Source organism: Aulostomus chinensis, chromosome 8 (assembly GCF_037954235.1).
Source record: "Aulostomus chinensis isolate RoL2024-O1b breed Wild chromosome 8, RoL_Achi_v1.0, whole genome shotgun sequence".
Lineage (NCBI taxonomy): Eukaryota > Metazoa > Chordata > Actinopteri > Syngnathiformes > Aulostomidae > Aulostomus > Aulostomus chinensis.
In genome coordinates, this window is record NC_141327.1 from 10,531,021 (window position 1) to 10,555,623 (window position 24,603).

The window sequence follows — 24,603 nt, forward strand, 5'->3', positions numbered from 1 at the left end:
AATAAATAAGTATTAAATTAATAAATAGTATTTGGATCTTAGAAACAATGCGGTTTTTAACATGGAGCCTGTGGAGTTGCGGCAGGACAGATGTTACATGATTGATAGATGTTGTTCTAGTAATGATAGGCACTTACAACAATCCATGCGGGATGCGACGAGGGTGTGAACCAGTGTATCAGTTCTGTTGGGTGAGAGGGACGGGTGGAGACGAGACGTTATGGAAGTAGCATGTGTAATACATATAATTGGGGTTGTACAATGTTAAAAAAAAAGGAATCTTCGAGGAACACTAGGTTTGTTTGTTTGTTTAACATCTTTTCCTCATAGGTTTGAACCTGAAATGTTAAATAAGAAGAAAAAAAAATAACACCTGCAATCGTGTATATCGAATTGCATAGATTTCTAATTCATGATAATCATGAGTTCACATATAAAGCTTAAAGAAACTCTATTTTTTATGTAAATTGTAACTTATATTTTCTTTTTGTTACTTTGGTCTGTGATCAGTTTTATTTTAGGGTTTGAACCGCAGCAGCTTAATGACAGGCTTCTGCTGCCCTCTGTCGTAAAAAAGTAGCACACATGCAAGCAAGCACGGGACAGTGAAGAAGATGACGAAGTGCAAGCAACCTGCATATTCACATACATACTCATAAGGAAGCCACTTATTGCTAAATGTATCTGGAGAAATGTTCTTTAACTCACATGGAAAACTGTTCTGTAGAGCTGGAGATGATCCTAATAGATGGATAACTCAACCCACCATGTGCTTGTAAACACTGTGACTCCTATCAGAAGTCAGACCACCAGCAAATGAAAATAAGAATTATTGGATTCGTTTACGATTAATAATAATAACCAATATAATAAAACCAAATGCGTAGTGTTAACAATACAAATGAAAAGGAAGTTATAACCATTTATTAATCCTTTATAAGGGGAGACTTATTGGAAAGTGGTACCAATGATCTTAATTTGACCTCCAAGTCGGTCTGTTAATGTTTACACAGATACTTAAAGGACAATGTACTTAAAAATGCTACACTACCTGAGGGTAGTACCTTCCTTTGTTTCTGATGCTTGGTGGTCTATATTCAGTGATATTAAGCATTTTATGAGAGCGCAACAATTTCAAAAAGATTTACTGAATTAAATTTGACCCAGTTTTAGAAGTTACAATCCCCATTGTGCCTGACCACTTACTGATGATGGAAAAAGTTCTTGTTTGAATTGTTGACCAATATATATGCAACAGATTTATTTGAAAAAAGAAAATATAAACTTCATTTGACTGAATGGTGTGGTACCATGCAATCATATAAACATGAAATATTGTGTCATTACAGCACAGGCCTTCATATTCAAAGGCTGAAAAAAAAAACATCAGCTACATTTTCATCTTCCAGAACAGACAATTTTAAAATAGGGATAGCCAAAGTGGCACCAGGGGAACAAATTTGGGCCTCCATAAGGCTTGATTTGGCCCCTCATTTGTAATAAATAAGTAATTATCAACATCATCATCATCGTACGTCTGATAATATAAAAATGACAAATAAAAGTCCTTAGATCCCTGTTCATACTGTTTGTTTGTTTTTTGTTTGTTTTTGAGAGGTTCAAATGCTCTTTAAATCTGTAGGAAACCAGATAATTAGTCATTTTTGTGGTGATTTGACCAGGCAGCAGAGTGACACTGTGCAGAACATCAGGTTGATGTGAGTGAAGCAAGAAAAACAATCAAGAGATGGTGATAAATGGAATGTGTTGCGTTTGGCCCATGGCCCACAACTTTGAGTTTTGGCCCATCAAGAGGAAAAGTTTGACCAACCCTGGTAATACTTAAAGATCAGAGGCTCCATACCCTGAAAAGGTAGCCAAAATCCTGAAGTGGTAACCTCAGAGTCAATTGATGATTTCAGAGCTACCCATGACAGGACTGCATTCTGAATAATCTTCTACACAGTGCACTAATATTCCTCTGGATGCGTACAAAATGAAGCCAACAAATATAAATCCTTCATTTATGCATTGACTTCAAACTTCGGCGACATGGTGGTGCAGTAATCAGCAGGTAAGAGGGTCCCATGTTTGAGCCCTGGCTCCAGCACGGGATCTTCCTGTGTGAGTCTCCATGTTCTCCCTGTTCCTGCGTGGGTTCTCTCTGGTACTCCAGCTTCCTCCCACAGTCCAAAGACATCAAGAGAGGACGAGGCTGATTGACACTCTAAATTGACTGTAGGTGTGACTGTGAGTGTGACTGTGAGTGTGAATGGTTGTCTGTCTGTATTTGTTGGCCCTGCGATGGACTGGTGACCTGTCCAGGATGAACCTAGCCTCTCGCCTGAAGGCAGCTGAGATAGGCTGCAGACACCCCCCCCCCCCCCACCACCACCACCACCACCACCCTTAACAGGATAAGTGGTAGAAATGGATACTTTGAACTTTTTCTTCAAATCTTCACTGGTCCCCTGAGCTTAAGTGCATTTTGTAAGAACATTGAAATAGCATTTTATTGGCTGTTTGCTTTTAATACACGCACACACACACACACACACACACACACACACACACACACACACACACACACAAAGAAAGTCAGTGACGTTATGATAGGTAGTTTTCCCCTTCCGATGTTGCAAATCTACTAAATGCAAATCACTTCCTGCAAGAGGATACAATTGAGTAGTTTGACATAATCAACTGATAGGAGCCGTGGTGTCACGTGTCTGTGCCGAGACCGGATCTAGCCCCTCCTCCCGGTGATACACAAGCGCAAACACCGCCCCCTGAAAGCCTCACACCAACAGCTGGCAGCAGATAGACAAGGACTCTCAACTGCTGCTCGGCTCTGCAGTGTACACATCACGGATTTTGTGTTGTTGTTGTTGTACAGACATCCACATTAGTGTTCTCCTCCGCCCTCCATCCTGTTTCAGGTTCATGCTCAGACCCACTGACGGCGCTATACAGGATCTCCAAGGTGAGTAACATTATACAGTGCTGCCTGTCACAGCTAAACCTGCCACGACAGTTGGTGGTGTCTTTTGTGTTTGCATCAAAGCCAGCCAACGCGTTAGCTTCTCACAAATCACTTTTTTGACTGCCCTCATAATAGTCGGACTACAGGAAGGCACAGGCTGCTAGCTAGCTTCTACAGTTTAGCACCTAACCAGCTAACTCCGCAAGCAACATTGATCTATGCGGTTAGCTTGCGAAAATACTTTTACTGTAGCTTAAGCTAACAGAGTCCTTAATTATGGCTCGGTATTTATTCTGTAAAAATAGATAGTTTGAGATTACTTGCATCCTTAAAATGGGCCAAATCCTGACGGGGTAGATAACAGTTAGCTTTAACCGGCCGTGATGCAACAATAAACGTCAAACCAGCCAAGACTGATCCGAGGCGGTAAGGCGACGTTGGAAGTCCTGCTTTGCTTTTCCCTTCGGTGCTGTCTGTTTGCGGTTCTGTTGTTGTGCAAGCTGTCTGACTGCTTGCTTGGCTGCGAATTTCTCCAAACAACCCCCTCTGACCCCTCTGACCCCTCTGGGCCCGAGTCAAACCGTGGGCCAAGGTATTGTAAAGGCATTTGCTTAATAGCAGGACGATGAAAGACCTAAAGCCTGTTATACTAGTCTACATGTAATATTTTAGGATGTTAAATAAAACACAAACACACACACACTTTCTGTACTGGAAGTGGGAATCACACCATATGATTCTGAATCAGAGGGCCCAGATTCAGTGATAAAATCAATATCAGATTTACTTGTGTAACTAATGAATGACTTCATTCATAACATTAATAACTGGATTACTGTAAGATCAAGGCCATGTTATTGTTAAAGCTTTTACATGGAATGCAGTAATCTAACGGCACCTACTCTTGAGTCTCCGTGATTTCTAGAAAAATTAACGTGTATTTGGTTATGATGTTTAATAAGACTTACAGCCTTGTGAACAGTGATTTCCTGTCTTTTAACGCAAGCCAGGAAACACATCAGCCAGTGTGAGCCTATGTGTGCAAAAATCTCTCCACACAAAATGAATCACACTGATTTATATTTGAGCTCATAGACATGATGTAATATTATCTATTACATTTGCGGACGTGTCGCTCTGCTGGCAAGATGATAAACCAAGTTGAGTATCTTGAAACCCTCACCCTGCATGGATGAAACAGATGGGCTTTATGGTTTCAACGGGCTTGCCCTGACTTTCAGTTATGATGAAAAATAATTCTGTGATTTCACAATATGCATTTGCTTCATTGACAAGATGTGGTCGACCTCTCCCAAGAAATCTGCATCAGGAGAGAAGAGCGAGATTATTGACTTTTTCGCTTCTAGAAATTATCTTTTAGAGACTCGTGTTTTGAACACCTCCCACTATGAGCATCGGGCATTTCTTCAAATGAAAAACTTTCAGGCCCGTTAGAACTCTTCTTTTGCTGCAGCGTGAAAGTTTTACTGGTATTTGTGCTGGCACTCAAGAAACTGCAGCCCAGCCTCTCCAGAGATGAAGAAAAAAAACAGTTTTAGCCATTAACAAGACAGGGCACACATCTGTCTGTGTCTCTTTTCTCTCGATCCAGTTGATCTGATGAATCAACCATACAAGGACTTCATTATATATTCCGTCATGAATGTAGCGTGCAAGTGTTGCCTCATGTGGCATCTTTTTGGGGTTTTCTAGTTCAGTCTTACTCATCAATTTGTGTTCCTCAATTTTGCCTTTTTATTGAGAGTGGTTGTTTTAATGTTACGCTGTACTGGAATAAGACAGAGAGATTTGGTCTGTCCTTAAAAAAACCCAGTTGACCCTACTGCCTTCATCTGTTTAGTATGTTTCTCATGCCCCGCCCTCCGCTCCCTCAGCACGTCATCTGTTTGAGAATACCACAGGGCAATCCCAGATTGTTTGGTGATCATTGAATCTTTGGGCTCTATTGTGCTGATTCTTTCAGATGTTTCAAGTATAGCTGAGTAACATACAGACTAAGATTACAGCTGCAGCTTATTTTAAGTTATTATACAGTCTTTCACTAATTTTCTCATCCATATTTTCAACACTCATAATCGACTTTTAAGAGAAGGAGGCTTTGTGTGTGGTTTTTCATTTTGTAATTCAACCCCCTCTGCATGTGATGCTTCCTTCTCCTCAGACACTGAAATACTGTAAAGATGACCACTTCATGGAGCGACAGACTGCAGAACTATGCAGACTTACCTGCCAACATGGATGGCCTGACGATGAAAAAGTACAGGAGAGAGCCATACCACAGGTAAGAAACAATTTAGGGCAGGACTGACACATTTTTGTCAACTTTACGTTGAAAAGGGACGTGTGAGTAAATTCCTCAGAGCTACAAGAGCCCAAATGTTGAAGAAAAATGAAGATGAAATGGTCATCATAATCCAGACATATAGCGCTATACATTTATGTTTGTGCCAGTGGATACTTACTGTTGTAACGAATGATTGTATGGTTAGACCAAACAGACCTGCTCTTTAATTTGGGTTAATTTGGACTTGAGTGGTCTCCAATCAAGTACCTCAAGAAACAGAAAGAGGATTTCCCTCTTGACTTCCTCTTAATAGTACTGAGTAATCTCGACAGAAAGTTACGCCACTTAAGCCCTCAGTCAGAACATCAAACTCAGCCATCATGCCGTCCTTAGAATATCTTATCTGTGCTCAGGCAGCCTCCTGGTATCTTTGGAGACCTTTGGTGTCATTTTCACTCAGGCAGAACAGTTGAGTTTATCTAAGAAAACAGAGCCCACTAGCTTTTTCCAGCATTAATCACATAGCATTCCTTAACGCAAAGATTACGCCTCAACTTGTGGTTTCATTATCTCCAAAGTCCCACTGCTTTATTGGTATTAAAGCAACTTTAATGAGGATATATTAATGACCGGTATTGTAATCTGGACAGGACTTCTGCAAAAGTGTTCTAAAGCCATGTTAAGTATTAAGTTGTCCCCTTATTTGTGTGTGTAATATTTGGTTTATATGTTAGATTTACTCTGTTGTTATTTGGTGAATTTAAGTTGGGATGAAAGCAGGTTTCTATCTCTGTGTCCGAGCATGTTGACTGGAAACAGGAAAAACTGGAGCCATGCTGGCTGTTATTGGCGGGTTGTTGTCGTTCAGGTTTTGATTTGCTGTAAGACGCAGGTCTGCTGACTGCTGCTGGCTGCTGCTGTTCCTCCACACCCTTATTCTATACCTTACCGTGTTCACAGGGGTTGATCAAACTCCCACTCAGAAGTTACATGTGTGTCGGTGGGCTTCGCTGACAGAAGCCACCCAGGCTGTGGACACAAGGATACTAAGTCTTGTTTTTGACTGTAGTTTGCTCACAAGATGCTGATTGATCAGTTTTATCAAATTTTTTTTTTTTAGAAAACCCATTGTGGTTCATCTTTTGTTTATCTAATGGACAAAAACGTGTCCTTCAAGGTGAGAATCCGGCTGAAACAACGTATTGTGACGTAGACAACTGAATCAATATTTAAATACTGTTAAGCAGATGACATTGAAAGAAATCTACGACAGACAGCCTCTGAATAATTATTTATTTGATGATATCTGAATTGAAGCAAGAAAATTTATAGAACCTGCATTCTCTGACTCTGTCTGTGAAATTTCAATTTAAAACAGTAAAATATGTCAGTGCCATCCAAATTCAGAGATATTTAAAGACCACGTCAACTTTGGACTGATTAAATGCCACATGATGCTACTCAGATGCTTGTATTCACCCTGATTCACGAACAATAAAAGAGAGAATGGGAGATGCTTCCATTGCTGCGAGACTCAGCTAAAATAAGCAAAGTAATCCTCGGCTCCAGGTGTTTACGTTGAAGCGCCCCCGCTGTAGCTTGCGGCTTGATTCTGTCTGACTTGTGATTGTTCTGGATGTCTTTGAGGGCCCACAAACATCATGCTACATAACAACCGACTGACAGCACACAACAACAGAGAATGATGTGGAATAGCAACAATCATTTTTGCAACAAGTCAGAAAATTTTTGAATGGCAAGAAAGCAAAGAGAGAGTGGCAGAGAGGGGGGGGGGCTTTGTTTGTGGGCACGGTGTTGCTGGAGCAGGTCAGACCAACGGAGAGTCAAAGTGAGATTTAATTTTGCACAGAATGCATCGCCAGTCCTCCTCTGGACAGAGATCTAAGTGGGAACTTGTTCACTATGGATCTGCAGCAAGGTATTTCACAACTGTTTGAGAGATTGGTGAAGAGGGCTGATAAGAGTAGTTGTCTTAATGTTGTCAGAGTTAGTTTTATCATCAAACCTGCGTGATGCAGCCTTGGTTTTATATCAGCGAGATATTTGGGATTACCCTTTAGACTGACTGAAATCTTATTTCCTGGTTGATTAAATATTGATTTATGTTGAAATACGCTTGGTTCAGTCGTAGATGTTGAAGATAAGCTGTGTGGTTGGGTGCCAGCAGTCAAAAAGGCTTCAACTCAAAAGTTGAGCTAGCTGTGCGTGCTTGACTTTACTGTGGGAGCCATGTCAGCGGAGCTATGTAAACACTGTCTGCCAATGTGGCCACTGGACTCCCCAACCTCCTGACTGATTTATGAGGCAGGCCAGTGTAGCTGTTTCCTGGAAGATTGTCTTCATCAGTAACCATCTCCAGTTTTAGACCTTTTTAAAACTTCCTGTGGTGATACCGATCATCAGACAGAAGGATTTTAAGTGACTGAAAAGTCTATTTTGGGTTTAGGCTTTTTTTTCATACTCACAAAAAACATGTTATTTGTTGCAGTTTGACTCACTATATTTAATCCTGATAAATAAAACCTCTTGGTTAAAATGTCTGCTGGAACTGCAGAAGTTATTTGGCATCTCAAAATTAACTCACATGAGTTGTGCTGTGTGACACTGTGGAAGATGAACATTTCTTCTTCTCTCATGGGCGATGTAGAAGATTACTACATCAGATACAGATACAGTTATAGTATATGCCCCTGTATTTGTGTTTTTGCTTTTCTGAAGCTTGCTTTGCAAAATATACAAAGGCTCCAGACAAACATCTTAAAAAGACATGTGGAGAAGAGAAAACAAACAAAATTATACTTGTACAAGCTAAACAAACACTAAAACCTCCATCTAAACTTGAATAGTTTTAAGTTGCTGTAGCTTGGCAAGATTTGATGTCGTAACATTGAAATACTCCTGTAAAATTGTGGTATTACAAAGTTATCTTGCTTTTTATTTTGAATTCAACATCAGTCCTATGATAGACAAAGCCTTCAACTCTTTAACACATGCCACTCTTACCTTTCCTGTGAATGAAGTGAGAAGACTCAGCTGGCAGGATCAGATACTTTCTTCTACTAAGCTGTGTGTCAGGAGGAAAGTACTAGAAATTTATGTGCTGTCTTTCTTTTATTCTAAATCCATGCTCTGCCATGCTGATGTCAATGAATTCTTGATGACGGCACCTAATGTCAATATGAACACCTAAAGTTGCAGGGCTGTTTTATTTGAGCAACCCAAAAGTCAATATCAGAAAACAGTGACATATCTCAATGGAAACTCATGTGTTGAGTAGGAACAGCATTGTGGTTCATTCTCACATTCTCAGCTCTTTGTGACAACTGAATACTGTCGACTCCATTCTGGATTATAGCAGGTCTTTTCAGTCAGTGAACCAGCTCACGTTAACATTTTGCATCAAATGCTGTGATAAATGCAATATTATTGTCAAATATTGCCTCACAGCTAAAATCTGTACCTAAATTTGTTTTCCTCAGAGTGTTTGTCAACAGAAGCTTGGCAATGGAGAAGATTAAGTGCTTTGGCTTTGATATGGATTACACTTTAGCAGGTAAGTCAAATTCACCTAACAGCATTTTTTTTCTGAGACAAATTTAAACAGTCACACTCTTGAATGTCTTTATGCTTACTGAGTTACCATTTCCAGATTTTATAGTCACTTTCATAGTTTAAACATGCAATTTTGGTTTTGATAAGACAATCCTGCCACATCAACTCTTAGAGAGCCCCGTATCCCTGCTAGTTGCCATAGCAGCTCCTCCATTTCCATGGACTGTCCTTCTTGTAGTCATATTACAGGGCAGACTAGCATAAACACGTGTCATCACTTGATAAATCACGTGTCATCACTTGATAAATCCTGACTAATACAAAGATAGAGATGAAATGTTTACTGATCAGAAGGAGATAAAAAGATTAAGAAAATGTCAGCAGATGAGTTCAGAGTATTAGAAGTTGAATGTTTGGTGGAGATGTTACAGCCTCCAACATGCCAGTGTTATCTAGGTCAATGCCAGTGATACACTGAGCACATCTTCTATAACATTTTGATAACAAAAAATTATACACGGCCAACCCTGGTACGCACAAAAGTTTTCTTGAGGATGTTCTAACCAGTAACTGGGCCACAATGAATCTACTTTCGGCTGTGACTCAGCCCTAGTTTTTGGACTCTGTCTCTATAAATACATCTCTGACTTTGTAAAGCAGGTCACGTTTGTTTGTTGAGCTCACGACTGATGGCTCTTTTGAGAATGGGGATCACTCGTAGTCCCTCTGTGGTCGTGCAGCCTCATCCCAGCTCAGAAGGCAAGAGATTGCACAGACACTCAGCTGTTGACATGACTCGCTTTATAGGCGCTTATAACCAAGTGTTAATGTTTGGGAGGAGTGTGGCTATCATGTATCCTCGGAAAGTGTTCAGATTTGGAACCCAGAAGTGGTTCGTGAGCTGCAGGATACTGCACTAATGTGGCCATCTTTGTTGAGTGTGTCTTCAAGTTAACAGGTGTAGCTGTTCATTAAGTTTGTTAGCAACATTTTAGTCCTGTTCATATCATTGTGAAAGCACTCCAATTCGTCTTTGATTTGATAGTGCTTGATGTGTAACTTTCCTTCATAAATTTAGGCAACACATCAATATCACGTTGGCCGTTTTCACAGTTGGCTAATTATTCCGTCAAACACCCACTTAAATATCTTTTTTTTTTTTTTTAATTCCTCTGTTACTTTATACATTCACATATTAGTTATCAGAAATCAAATTTAAGAATTTTTAAAAATTGCATTTCAGTCTTTCAGTTGCAGATAGAGCAACCAACACAAAGATGAGCAAAGCCCCCCCAAATATTTTATCAATATCCCAAAAATCTGTTCATCTCCTTACAGAAATAAACAACCTCCAAACTATCATCACAATTTCAATCAAATAATTGCATCCATCCATCCATTTTCTACCACTTATCCTGTTAAGGGTCGCGGGGGGGTTGGAGCCTATCCCAGCAGCCTTCAGAGAGAGAGGGTTCACCCTGGACAGGTCACCAGTCCATCACAGGCCAACACATAGAGACAGACAACCATTCACACTCACAGTCACACCTACGGTCAATTTAGAGTATCAGTCAGCCTCGTCCCCTCTCGATGTCTTTGGACTGTGGGAGGAAGCTGGAGTACCAGAGAGAACCCACACAGGAACAGGGAGAACATGGAGACTCACACAGAAAGATCCCGTGCTCAAGCCGGGACTCAAACCCAGAATCTTCTTGCTGTGAGGCGACATTGCTAACCACTGCACCACCGTGTCACCCTCAAATATTTTGTAGTCCTGATTTATGTAATAATGTGACATCACCTTTTTCCAGTGAAGTCACGCCTGTGTCAAACCAGGAACCCAAACACAGAAGTCTCTGTTGAAAGTTTGACAGCAAGTTTGGTTTTCATGGAGACGATGCATCATCACTTCACATCAGTGTGATGAGTGTTTTTTTTTCAAAAACAATCAAGCCTGTGTCATTTATTTGTTCATATTAACCATTTCTTAGTTACCTTTTTATTGAAATTCCCATGAATTCGCATTTATTATTGTACATTACATTTTTGTGTATGTTATTAAGTGCAAGGGGTAAAGCTGTGTAAAAGTTGCTAGAGTGGGATCTCTCAACACTATCAGTTTAACTTCCAACTAATTATCCAAACACAGTATAAATGTCAGTTTATAGGTTTATCCATTGTTCTCCCAAGTGCTTTACATTTCCAACCTTTGTGAAAATAAATGTCATACATTTATTAGATGGAAAAAAAAATCAACGTTGAATGAGACTACTTGGGCTCATCTGTTTTTCATGTTCCAGAAGGGAGGAGTAATAGCCTCAAGAAAATGTTGCTCAAACACACATTTAGGCCCACATACACAGTTTTGTCCTAGTTTTCAGACAGACTTTTGGCTTGAATTTAGGTCCTTGAGGCCTTAATTTTCTCCTTTTTTCCACAGTATGCTTGATAATGTCATACAGATCTGAGACAAAGACCCACATTAGCATGTTCTACAGTACAGACATAACAGTGTGTTTGTGGGACTTTGTTTACGTTTTGGATTTAGCTGACATTTAGTGGACTGTGCAGAGTTGTTTACCTTGTGTGAGTGAGGGGTGTACATTACATGTAGGCCTGAGGGGCCTATTAAGTCTGTAGCTGCACAACACATACACCTCAGCAATTAGAGCAGTGGAGTGTAGTTATATTGCAACAGGGATACAAGATAGCAGATCGCTGAATGTGAGTCGCCTCAGCTATAAGTAGGTGTGTGTGTGTGTGTGTGTGTGTGTGTGTGTGTGTGTGTGTGTGTGTGTGTGTGTGTGTGTATCCACATACTGACCATGTAAGAAATATGAGAAGGGGCCTACAGCAGGGAAGTACGCACCCCTATAAACCACAAACAACATAAGAACAGAAGACAACTTCCGGTCTGGACTCATTATTTTCTAAGTTGCCTCATCGACTAAAATATGCAACTTTCCATGATCACAGCCCAACCTCCAGTGCAGATTTAGTCTAAAAACAGATCTACAAACAACTCTACAAATGACTACTGTCTGAAATGGTGAGGGGCGGCTAGAATTATTTGTGAAAAACATACATTGTGCGTCACTGGTGTTCCATTTGTCTGGAATACTAAAGGGGGCTTGTTTTTCAACTTTCCCACATTGAGTAAAACCATTTGTGATGTGACCATTGAGCTGGATTTAACATGGACTTTTTTTTAAGGACATATGAACACAAAATGTTCTGTTCGGAACACTTGCATGTGTTTTCTGTATTTTGTGTCTTTTCTCCTTCCACTGGTTTGAAAATGGGTCAAGCTCAGTCAAAAAAAGCTTATGTCAGAAGTTTCAGTCCAACATCATCTTGATTAGAACTATTTGAAGCCAAATTTGGCTATTTATTGTGCTTTTGTTGCCAGCACTGTCAATCAACCCTGGCTGAAACGCTTCTATGCAGTTCTTATGAGGCAGATAAGCTGGGTTTAAGAAAGGCTTCCAAAAAATATCTAACCTCTGAGTGTTGCTCATTTAAAAGCTTTGAACACATAATAACTGAAGTTCAGCTTAAGTTTTCAAATTAATTCAAGTGTTATGTCATGGGGAAATGGATTCAACTGACAAGGTAATGCAACGTATGCACATGCATGCACGCACACATGCTAGAGTTGTCTTGCAGTTTAATTTCAAAAAAGGTTGAATTTGCAAGGATTTTCATGGCCAAATAGCTATCTTTGCGAGATGACAGTGAAATATATTTTTTACTTTAATTATACTTTGAATATTAATGTACTTATGTGGGTCACAATTATTGAACAGGGATTTAAAAGATGCAATTTCTTCTATTTTATATTATAGAACATTCATTCCCAAATTTAAGAATGCCACCGCTCAGTTTAAAAGATGATACCTTTTGCAAACTGAAAGCATTCTGAATCTGACTGTGTACGGTAGCAGCTGTATTAATTGATGAAAAGTAGCCATCTGCGGTATTCTAGAAAATGTGATACACAGAGACATGTTGTGAATCATTGTGCATCGACAGGTGAATCCTAAATGCACTTTGAATCCATTAAAGTTTAGAAAATACTCTCAGCATTATTGAGAAAACCGTCCAAGTTTAATTTGGCATTCATGGTTTGTTGTGAGATATATTTGATTTTATGCACTGTGTAGTAGTTAATGTCTCAAATAAAAACAATAATGCCTGATAAAAACAATCTGTAATTATGATGCAATAAGCTTCCTCATTTTAAACCAGCTGGGGACGTTGATATTTATACAACCTAGATAAAGATGTGGTTTACATGTGGTTAATTGAGGGCTTATGTGTCTGTGGTGAGTGTGTGTGTGTGTGTGTGTGTGTGTGTGTGTGTGTGTGTGTGTGTGTGTGTGTGTGTGTGTGTGTGTGTGTGTGTGTGTGTGTGTGTGTGTGTCCCCCAAGGTCAACACGTGAGAAGAACCTCGCTCTGAACTTAAGAAAGTGAGAGGTGATGATAGCAGAGGTGACAGAGGGGGAACAGCTCTTAAAATAGGTTTCTTTGTAGCCCCTCAGAGCTGTGTGAGGAGTTTGACAAGTGAGGAGAAGGAGGAGGAGGAAGAGGATGGGGAATGTAGCTGGTGTACTCTACTGCTCTGGGCAGAGGGCCCAAACCCTCTGTTTACTGGGAGCCCGCAGCAGGGTGTGAATAGAAGAGGTTGCTTGATTTAAATGCAGAAATAGGCTCTGGCTTCCAGAGCAGGGCAACAACAGGCCACTGAACTGTGTTGCTGTTGAGTTCAGCTCAGCCAAGGTGTTTGTCCTTCTCTAACTGTCGTCCTCTGGGCATCATCAGCTAATATCTCTTCTTCACCATAGGAGTTTAGAAAACAAACCTCAACTCAAAAACATTCCCCACGTTGTATTTATAGCATCTGACATATTCTCCATGTTGTATTTATAACATATGACTTATTCTTTTCCCAGTGTCAGATAGCATTCTAATCCTCTGCCAGGCTTCTCTGAGCCCGGCAGAGCTCATCCCGGCTTCAGCTTTGGTTTGGCCCCAGGCTGAGATATGTGGCTCTGGCAGGGTTGAGGTGCAGGCTTGCTTGTCTCAGCCGGGCTCATTAGAGCTGCAGCTGAATGCTGAGGGATTGTTTCTTTTCGCACCTTATCCAGTTTCTTTGCGGATCTACTTACAGAACATCAAGGCCCTTGTTCATACCAAAGAGAGAGAATGGCAGTGGGTGTTTTTGAGGAGGGGTGCACGAGTGCATGTTATTAAAATGTGGAGACAACACCACAGAGTCTGAAGTGGACTGCCTCCACAAAGTCACATGGATGTTGTGTAAGATGAGTGAGATCTTCTGACTGTCACCTCCAATGCTATTTTGTTTGTTGTGTAATTACAGCTGCTGCTGCTGGTGTGTACACATACTACAACGATTATGTAAATTTCATATGTGTGACGTCCAGAGGAACTCTATTATCTGTTCAAAATGAGAATGTCACCCTTTACCCTTCAGTCCATGACCAATGCTGCCTATCAACCTGTCTGTCAGTCCATAAACCATGTTTGACAAGACGGAAATGTCACGTGAATTACAACCCTAGGTGAGTTGACATTAGTGGTTGCAAGTATCAGTGGTACCAAGTAGGGGTGGGAATCCCTCCCTCAAACACAGCTATTTATATTTGGTGCCACTTGTTCCTCTGAAGACGGCAGCTGGTCAGTGTGATGTTCTATTGAGTTAGCTCAATCGCTCAATACATTTCCATGTAATTTAGTACAGGTGTTTGAGATCTCTTGAGGTGCCCTGTAGCACCACCTGTAGGTCAAAGTTTTCACTTATTCCGTGAAACAGCTCAACAGCTACAAGATGTATTATCTTAACACAACTGTAGTCCTTTAACCATGAAATGTCAAAATTGTAATTTGTGTGTTGCATTATGACCAAAATACCAACCAAACCACTAAAATTACAAATATTCAGCGTAGGTAGACCCTGAGGATCAGAGAAATCATAATCTCAGGAAAAATATCTCGGTGGACTTTGGAAACTGTGGGGTCAAAGCTGGAAATATATCATCATCTTATCTCTGTAGTTCATGTTTAGTGTCAATTAGCATGCTAAACAAAGACTTAGGCTGGTTCTTGTTAAAAAGTTTGGTTTTCTTCAAACATGACCAATGTTTTTTCAAATGAATGCTCCAGTTATTCACTAATATCAAACTAATTACTGTATACATTAAAAAAACAAACAAACATGCGCATGCACAATCTAGATAATGAATTGAAAATAACACTGCACAACTTTTGCAGCTGTTGAAACTTAAGTATGTGGTGCTTGGTTTGTTTCATTTGTAGTGTACAAGTCTCCGGAGTATGAATCACTTGGTTTTGAGCTGACAGTGGAGCGGCTGGTCTCCATTGGTTACCCACAGGAGCTGCTCAGCTTCGTCTATGATCCATCCTTCCCCACCAGGTCTGACGCTTTACCCACCCACTCACACACCCACTCACACACACCCACTCACACACACCCACTCACACACACACACACACACACACACACACACACACACACACATAATTTGTGGTGACGTAGCAGTATGCCAGCAATGGCAGGTTAATGGCCAACTTAATTGCCCAAGTTGCCTCATCTCTTATCATTTTAGTCAGTTTAACCTTTGTGAAATGAAAGAGATGGGGTGGAACAAAGCATCTGGTCAAAGTTCAGTGTCATTTGAGATTAATTTAGATGCCCTGATAAAATGATAATGTCACACCTATGATCAAGAAATAAGATGTGTTGTTTTTTTTTTTAAACTCTTTGTGTTTCCAGGGGCCTTGTGTTCGATACTATGTATGGAAACCTTTTAAAGGTTGACGCCTATGGTAATATACTGGTCTGTGTCCATGGATTCAACTTCCTCAGAGGGTGAGGCTTTTAATCTGTTGCACTCCGTCTGTGATTCTAAATGCCACGTTTATGTTGCTGAGTGTTCCTCTCTCTTCTCAGCCCTGAGATCCGTGAGCGTTACCCCAACAAGTTCATCCAGAGAGATGATACCGAGCGTTTCTATATCCTTAACACACTCTTCAACCTGCCAGGTGATGAACATGACTCACACAGACTGTTTTCCTGATAAAAGCTGCGTGCACATATAAACGAGCCCACAAAGGTTATGTGATGACTGATGACTACCTACTCTTGTCGTTATAGAAACCTACCTCTTTGCCTGTCTGGTGGATTTCTTCTCCAATTGTGATAGATACACAAGGTGAGCAGCTGTTAGTTGCATGTCTGTCACACATCAAGTTTCTAGGCACTGCATGGTGGCAAAAAGACAAGCCAAACGGGGGCAAGAGAAAGCCCTACAGCATGGGAGGGTCCAGGTGCCTCAACTGCTAATTTCAGTGAATCATCGTTAAATGGAAATCAAATGTCACCCCAGCCAAAGAAATCTGTAACTGATATTCATTTATCCAGCCAATACTAATACAAGAGCATGGATACCTGTCAGAATGGTTTGACTAACTCTTCACTGAGAATGACATCTCAATAAAGCAACGAGATAATCTTGACAATACACTGGCCTGTAAATTTGTTGAGAATGTAATCTGGAATGGCTGCATGGTCTTTGTCCTCTGAAACCTGGTTGTTGGTCTTTTAGGGGGAGAATGCTTTCCTGTTTGGCTGGGGACCTCTCCAACAAGGGAAGGCTATCCCATTTAAAAGCAAACAAAAGAAAAAAAAAAAGTAATGTTTTTGAAAACGTTCTATAAAGATGTGGCCCGTTCGACGGCTGTGTACGTGTGTGTCTCTCGTCCTCTTCCTCAGCTGTGAAACTGGCTTCAAAGACGGTGACCTCTTCATGTCCTATAAGAGCATGTTCCAGGATGTCCGTGATGCTGTCGACTGGGTCCACTTCAAGGTACAACATCCAGGCTGAGTGCGGTTAAACATACATGTAGAGCCGTTCTTGCCATGGTTGTGCTCCTGGATGACATGAGCCATGCTAAAGGCGGTCTGCCCTTCAGATCCATGCATATCTGCTGTTTCTTTTTAAATGTTCTTTTCATCATCAACCGTGACCCAGATCATCATATGGCTGCCCTGCACTGGTGGAAGTCCTGTCTGAAAGCTAAACACTGTTATGTCTGGGCCTGTAACATTATCCAGAGGCAGTTAAGCAATGTGAAAATGATTTACTGTGAGCAGCAGTGGAGACGCACACATCGCAGTGAGCCTCACAGCCACCTTCAAGAACAGCATGGACACTCCCAACGTAGATTTTGTTGTGATTTAATTAGAATAAACAGATAAAAAAACTGCTGGAGTAAGAACATCATGATGCTGATCAGTATTTTTGTGTCTCTCCATAAGATGACAAGTTCAAAACTTCAAAAGGCTTGTTTTCTGAATCGTGTCTGACACAAAACGTAGCATGATGGTGTTTTATAATTTAGGCTATATTCATACTTTAGACTGGCTTTAAAAAACAACAACAATAACAACAACAACAATAACAACAACAACTGTGAGCATTAAGTCATATGGATTTATCAGAATTGTCCTGTGGTGGGTTCACAGGGGTCATTGACCCACCAGATCCAAGTCAAGTTCCCGGCTGCACTGTATTGTTTCTCTTGTGTTCAGCATCATAAAGTGCTCATGTGGCTTCCATGTGATCATCAGGACATCCAGCCATGACTAGAAATAAACTTTACAGATCACATTGTAATAAATAGTCGAACAGACATTAATATGACTAGAAAAAGCCCTTTGTTAAGATTTAAAAGTACATAAATCAAGAGAGGCTTGATAGCCACACAGAGAAATTGTTAGTGGCACAATCAGAGACATTTTTTAACAGTGGGTAAATGACATGCTGTGTTTAGAGGAACAACTGTGACTTTTTAATGACTTAAAAAAAAAAATCTTGCTTCATGATCACTGCTGCTGTTCTCTCACTCCCACACCATGGCAAATCCACGACTAAGCGTCCACTCAGGCTCTGTGGGGGAATGATTGTTACTAAGCTCTTAGTGAATTGATCGACTTGTTTCGATACTTCTACATGAAGACAGCGATATTTATGTAAAGACGAGTGTGACATACCGGTCTCACATTTACTTTTCAGGGTACTCTAAAGGAGAAAACAGTGGAGAACTTGGAGAAGTATGTAGTGAAAGATGTAAGTATCTTGTATTCTTTAAGTGTGCTGTGAAAGCGAACACATATACACACACATTTAAATCAAAGGGGGGGTGGCTTTGTAAAGATTCTTGGAGCTTCAGTCTTTTTCTTCTTTTTTATTCTTTTTTGCTCTGTTCCTACTAGGGAAAGTTGCCTCTCCTCCTCAGTCGGATGAACGAAGTGGCAAAGGTTTTTTTGGCTACCAACAGCGACTACAAATACACTGACGTAAGTATGGGACTGCAGGGGTCAATGATGCTACACCATGAAATACCAGCATTTTAACATAGATAAGACTACATCTGTATCCACATACAGTAAAATCACGGAAAGAGGCTCCAGATTGCTTTATCAAAATTCCTGAGTTGCTGTTGAGTCAAAAGACTGCTGCGTTGTTCAGTGTGTGTGCTTGTTTGTGTGTGTCTTCTCACAGAAAATCATGACCTACCTGTTTGACTTCCCACATGGCCCAAAGGTAAAATTTCCCATCACTTTGATGTAACTCTAGAAGGTATTCACTGTATGCAGGTGAAGGTTGAAAAATGTGGCCTTATTGTGTGCATGCATGTGTGTTTGATTCTCCCCACCACAGCCTGGTACCTCCCACCGGCCCTGGCAATCCTACTTTGATCTGATCCTGGTGGATGCCAGGAAGCCTCTGTTCTTTGGCGAGGGGACGGTGCTAAGACAAGTGGACACAGTGAGCAGACACACTAACACACAATGCTAATGTCTCCTTTGTGTGCACGTATAGTTTAAGTACACAGCTACAGCACAGTTTAAGAGCCCTTATGGGTAAGGAAGAAATAAAAAAAAAAAGAAACAGGAGAGAGGTGTGCTGCAGGTGCTTAGCGGGAAACAAATGGGCATGGTTCTCAATGAAGCAATACAACTTCAGTTATGTTACTGCCAACACAAATGACATGATGGCCTCCACATCATCTCAATAAAGTGTTGATTGATATGTGCCTTACCACCTAAAAGATTATTACAGTTGCACTTGGAACACTTAAAAAATGCATTTTAGTCTAACTTCGATGTGGTATACTTAACATTTGTCTGGACTTGGTGTTTCTGTGTACGTGCTCAATTACAATTATCTACTTTTAATGTGTAGTTTTGGAGAAAAAAGCACCATGGTTTTTCTGTCAAACTAAATTTTTTCCCTCCCATAAATGTCTTGCTATGTCATTGTGAAGTTATGACTTTAATCTCCAAGAATATCAAAGTTTCTTTTGAATTTATGGCTTCAAATACGACCCTCATTCCCCGCTCGGTTATTGATTTTCCCCCTCGAGTTGTCCTAATGCACTGTCCTACACCACAGTCCGACAAGAGAAGATTTATAAAGATGCAGGTGTTACTCAGTTTGTGATCCTTTCTAGAGTAGAGATTTATAAAACAATGATGAAACTCAGCGCCATTTTTTTTTTAGAGCAGTGGCTCCTTTATATAGGACAACAGGTCTGTGCAGCTTTATTAATTTTAACGTGCAACATCTTAGTGTACGTCAACAAAATTTGACCTCTGTCAGGTTTTTAAAAGCATATAAACATCTTCAAGTGCTAATAACATGACCTGAATTTTCTGCTCATTTCAGACAACAGGGCGTCTAAAGATAGGAACCTACACGGGCCCACTGCAGCACGGCATTGTCTACTCTGGAGGTAAGACGGCTGATTCCTGCTTTAATCTTCTGTAGCTGCTCGAGCTGAAATTTCAGTTCATGTGAACTGTGACATCATTATCCCTCAGGTTCTTCAGACATTGTGTGTGACTTGCTGGGGGCTAAGGGAAAGGACATAGTTTACATCGGGGACCACATCTTTGGAGACATCCTCAAGTCCAAGAAACGACAAGGCTGGAGGACATTCCTGGTGATTCCCGAGCTGGCCCAGGAGCTGCATGTGTGGACCGACAAGAGCTGTGAGGCTACACACACAAACAGGCACATTGTAGTCGCATTCACTGATGCGCTTGAACAGGAAGTTCTAAAGTCTCACTGGACTTACGCAGTCAACCGGGACTTGACCTAGAATAGCAGCTGCAATGTCAAACTTGCTCATTTGAGAGAAAGCACATGTTGTACAGCGTGATAATTCACATTGTCCCAGAATCGTGATGGTCCACACTCAAACGACAAACTCGATCTGCTGTAGTTGTGAGAGCTCCTCTCTTCTCTCTTGTTTTCCAGCATTATTTGAGGAGCTGCAAGGCCTGGACATTTTCTTGGCAGAACTCTACAAGTAAGAACTGTGACTTCTCACCTGATTTTAGGTTCACCTCAACATATCCCACCTATCTCATCAACATCTCTTTCTGATTCAGCTGTTCTTTGCTCTCCACATCTGTTTACACGTGAGCGACCAACAGGGTCAATAGGGTAAAGTCTGGCAGAGCTGCCCGATAACTGGCTGCACTGACGTTATTTATAACCTGGCACAGCTCCGCTCACACCACGTCTTTGGGAGAACTGATATCAATTCCCTCCCCTCCCTCCCTGCTTGTCCTAATGGTCTCTCTCCCTGGTGTTCCTCAGACATCTGGACAGCAGCAGCAATGAGAGGCCCGACATCAGCACTATTCAGAGAAGAGTCAAGGTATGGATTTAGTCAACTCTGTTTCCATGACAACTAGAGATCTGTCCACATGCTTTACACAGTAAGGTCCAGTATGATTGATGGGTTTTTGGTTGTGTGTGTGTGTGTGTGTGTGTGTGTGTGTCTCCTGTAGTTCAACCATTAACAGGAATTCACCTTTGCACCAAAGACCCAACCCAGTTCAGCTGATGTCTTTGGTTTCTGAAATGTCTATTAATGAGTTACCATTGCCAACGCCCTGAATAGATCCTAAACTGTTTATACTGTACTCAAGACAACTCAGAAGTCTGGAAAAAAAACAAGCTCTGCGTTGGGTAAGATTAATTGAATGGTAACTTGGAAATTACAGCTCTGAAATCTTTTTAGATCTCCAAATGCTCAACTTGACTCATAATGTCTGAGCTGTGGCCTTAGTCAGTAATTGCAATAATTGTTTTAAATGTGTCTTTTTGAAATTTCATTCTTTTATTTTTTTTTTTTTTTCCAGTTGGCAAACAGTTTTTTGCTTCCATAAACCTGTTCACTGATCTGGAGAGTGTCCTCTTGTTTCTTTTCTTTTTTTCCCCCCCCCTCTGAGTTGACTGCAGCATAAACACAATCACATCTGAAGTCAGAAATTTCCAGGTTGGAACTCTTGACTTTCAGTTGTCTGGAATGCAGCATCAGTCTTAGATAAGTTCATCATTTCTACATCACTGTCATGCTCATGACCTTGTGTTATTCTCTCGCTTTAGAAAGTTACACATGACATGGACATGTGCTATGGCATGATGGGAAGCCTGTTCCGCAGCGGCTCTCGACAAACTCTGTTTGCCTCTCAAGTTATGCGTTATGCTGACCTGTACGCTGCCTCCTTCATCAACCTGCTGTATTATCCATTCAGCTACCTCTTCAGAGCGGCCCATGTTCTCGTGAGTACCAAACCTATCGCTGATTGATGAGAGACATGGACTGTATTTGAGTGATTAAGTGTTGTTTCATACCAGGTAGGAGTGTATAAGGTTGATTAACAGCTGAAGATATTTTTGGTGTGTTGTATCTCAGGTTGCAGCTAACAAGAAAAAAGTCGCAATTTAAGAAAACTTTACAATCTTCGAATTCTCAGCAGCTGTGTTTGCAAGCAAATTTGAATCTATCTAACTTTGTGTCATGAGTTTTGTCCTCCCTCCTGTCCTCAGATGCCCCATGAGTCAACAGTGGAGCACACACATGTGGACATCGACACAGAGTCGCCGCTGGCAACACGCAACCGCAGCCAGTGCAGTGACTGCAAAGACCTGGAGTGTAAGCGTAACCAGTTGACCCGCTCCTTCAGTGAGATCAAACCTCCTAATCTGTTCCCCCAGACGCCACAAGAGATCACACACTGCCATGATGAGGATGACGATGAAGAAGAGGAGGAGGAGGAAGAGGAGGAGGAGGAGGAGGAGGAGGAGGAGGAGGAGGAGGAGGAGTAGTAATGAACTGTACATGAAAAAGTACTGTTCCTGTTCCTGCCTTCTTATGTTTCCCAATTAGTCAAAGTGAGACAGAGGGAGTAAACCTCTTGTGTGTATGTATGTGTGTGTGTGTGTGTTTATGAATCAGTACTGTATGATCTCTCACACACACACACACACACACACACACACACACACACACACGAGGTTTCTGAGGAAAGTACCAGTAGAGTGATGGATCACATGACTATCAGAAGACTATGTGCATGATTGGTACTAACCTAACTTTTCCTCGCCTTAGTTCTAAAACAAAAGAAAAAACTAAAATCCTTTTTAAAAAAAAAAAAGAAAAAAAGAAGTGTTTTATTTGTGTGGATGAACAGATGGAACACAAACTCACATCAGACATTCTGTTTTATAAGCTGACTTTTGAAGAGCTTGGGTGGCCGGCTGCAGACCATCAGATAAACCTGTTACGCTCGTCAAACACAAACAGTATTGACATTATTATTATTATTCAACCAAAAGCCTCACACACATTTTTTATGCAACATGGGAACAACATTGAACATATGTTTCATTCTGTGTTTTCTCGTCATTCTTGAGGCCTGCTAACATGTCTGTCAGGTTGTGTATGTATCTGCCAAAGTAGACTCGCCCAGACATCCGTTACAGGATCCTTGTACTCAACTAAAGCACAAACCGCTGTTCAACCGACCCTTCCCCAGATGCATTTTATATTTTGAAGATGAAGAGCACGTGCTGGGGTACACTGGTGTATGATATTTGGTTACCAAGCAACAATGAGGAGTTAGTACTGTATGATACGTATAATGTGCTGGTAGTTCTATGACAACAGTGAAATAGTGCTTCTGTAAATAGCTTAGAAGTGAATGTAGCGAGTTCATGGTTCAACATCAGGAGAAGCTCAGATGCCTTGTTTTTGTTTGAGTGGTTTTACAGGAAAATGAAACCTGACTATTGAGGGTTTCATTTGGACGGGGGTTCAGTACAACACAGTGCAAGCCAGTTTAGACTCACCGCTAAACACTGTGTGAAGTGATGTCTGTCAAGTGTGTGAGGAGAAGAGGACGCCTCAGTATGCAAGCAGGTGATGCTGTTTCGGTTTTGTGGAGCCCAGTGAAGCCAGCTTCAAGCTGAGACTTGGCTTGCTGACTTCTGGGTTTTTGGGGCTTCGCTGGGTGTTTTAATCTGCCCTGAGTGTGTGAGGCTGTTGTCCTCCATGGAGGAGTGTGTGTGCGTGCATGCAGTATTCTCAACACTGACCATTTTATTATTGTGTTGACTTAACTGTAGAAACAGCTCAACAAAAACAAGTGTTTTTAAAGCCCCATAAAACTTCTCTTGAATTGTATTTTTAGATATGTCTAAAAGAAATTATATTTTTTAATATATAAACCTAGTTAAATTCAACAACTCAAAAAATTGAGTCGTTTTTTTTTCCCACTGAAATTGACCAAACTGCCACCAGATTCTGATGCAAATGAGCTCTCACCGCCCGTTTCAGTTGGAAGAGCACAGAAATCTTTCATGTGAAAGAAGCTACACAGTTGTAACTAAGAAAACGGTGTGAACAGAAAAGCTGCATAGTGATTCGATCATGTTTTGTGTTTTTTCCCCTTTTGTAACATTGAGTGTATTCTCTCCGTCGCCTTCTTGTCATTCTGGACATGTCCTATTGATTTAGGCCACAAAAGGGAAGGAACCTGCCATTAGCATCACTTCACTTTGGCTTGTTGTGGAATGAAGAACATCTTTAACTGACAGAATCTTGTTTATCTTTTTCTGATCTCTCTCTTTTTTTTTTTTTTTTACAAATGAAACATTTGTATTCTCTATTATTTTGGTTTGTGTCTGACTGGATGTGCTACTCGAGGCAGCTGCATCGCTTGTAATAAATCAGTCTTTTTGTTGCAGTTCGCATGCAGAAAATAGGTGTGTTCTGCCGAGGTTGCTGTCGAAGCTTCTTCGAGTTCATTGTACTTTATGCAGGGAGAAAAACTCTAAACCTGTTTAAATATAGATAAAAACAAGGAAGATAAAAGGAAATGTGAATAGCATGTGAAGTACTGTAACTACAACGTTACTTGTAATGTAACAACACCATGGGGTTATTTTTATTTTTCTAAACTAGTCTTTTTAAATGGTCCCGGTTTAAAGAACTGTGAAAAGACCTTAACATTTCCTCCCCTAATCATATCTTCTTTTTATTTTGTAAAAAAACATACGATTTTTAACATTTTTCTACAGTACCATAGAGGTCTGTCGCTCAGCCTGGTGAACAGGTTCCAGCACTATTAGAAAGACGTAATAATTTAATCGTCTTGATGCTCAGAAACACATCTATGTTAGCAACAGGAGCCAAAATAGTCACATTTCATTTTCTAAACTATGGCAATCATTTGTTTTATGCATATCGAAATGTTCTGTTTGTTTCCAGAAATCATCCTACAGACTGTACTTGGAGGGAAATTGCATAAAAATGTAGAATAAAGATAGTTTTTCATAA

At 40.7% G+C, this 24,603-nt stretch overlaps 2 protein-coding genes across 2 annotated transcripts in view; one reads left to right on the forward strand and one right to left on the reverse strand.

Moving 5' to 3' along the window:
* The window catches only part of pdcd11 (programmed cell death 11), a 105,702-nt gene that overhangs the window by 70,855 nt on the left and 10,244 nt on the right, over positions 1-24,603 (reverse strand). The gene's annotated exons all lie outside the window — the stretch shown is intronic.
* nt5c2b (5'-nucleotidase, cytosolic IIb) lies at positions 2,772-24,603 on the forward strand. Its single transcript, XM_086210829.1, has 18 exons — positions 2,772-2,983; positions 5,166-5,285; positions 8,789-8,862; positions 15,199-15,316; positions 15,677-15,772; positions 15,854-15,945; positions 16,058-16,115; positions 16,676-16,769; positions 17,979-18,032; positions 18,179-18,262; positions 18,468-18,509; positions 18,627-18,734; positions 19,635-19,701; positions 19,790-19,960; positions 20,229-20,280; positions 20,574-20,634; positions 21,369-21,545; positions 21,813-24,603. Exons 2-18 carry the CDS (start codon positions 5,185-5,187, stop codon positions 22,089-22,091), a joined length of 1,728 nt encoding a protein of 575 aa, XP_086066955.1. The 5' UTR covers positions 2,772-2,983; positions 5,166-5,184; the 3' UTR covers positions 22,092-24,603.

Coding starts and splice junctions, on each gene's coding strand:
- nt5c2b (XM_086210829.1), top strand. CDS start 5,185: ATGACCACTTCATGGAGCGACAGACTGCAGAACTATGCAGACTTACCT. Junction 16,116..16,675: donor AATTGTGATAGATACACAAG/GTGAGCAGCTGT, acceptor CCTCTTCCTCAG/CTGTGAAACTGGCTTCAAAG. Junction 18,510..18,626: donor ACTTCCCACATGGCCCAAAG/GTAAAATTTCCC, acceptor TCCCCACCACAG/CCTGGTACCTCCCACCGGCC.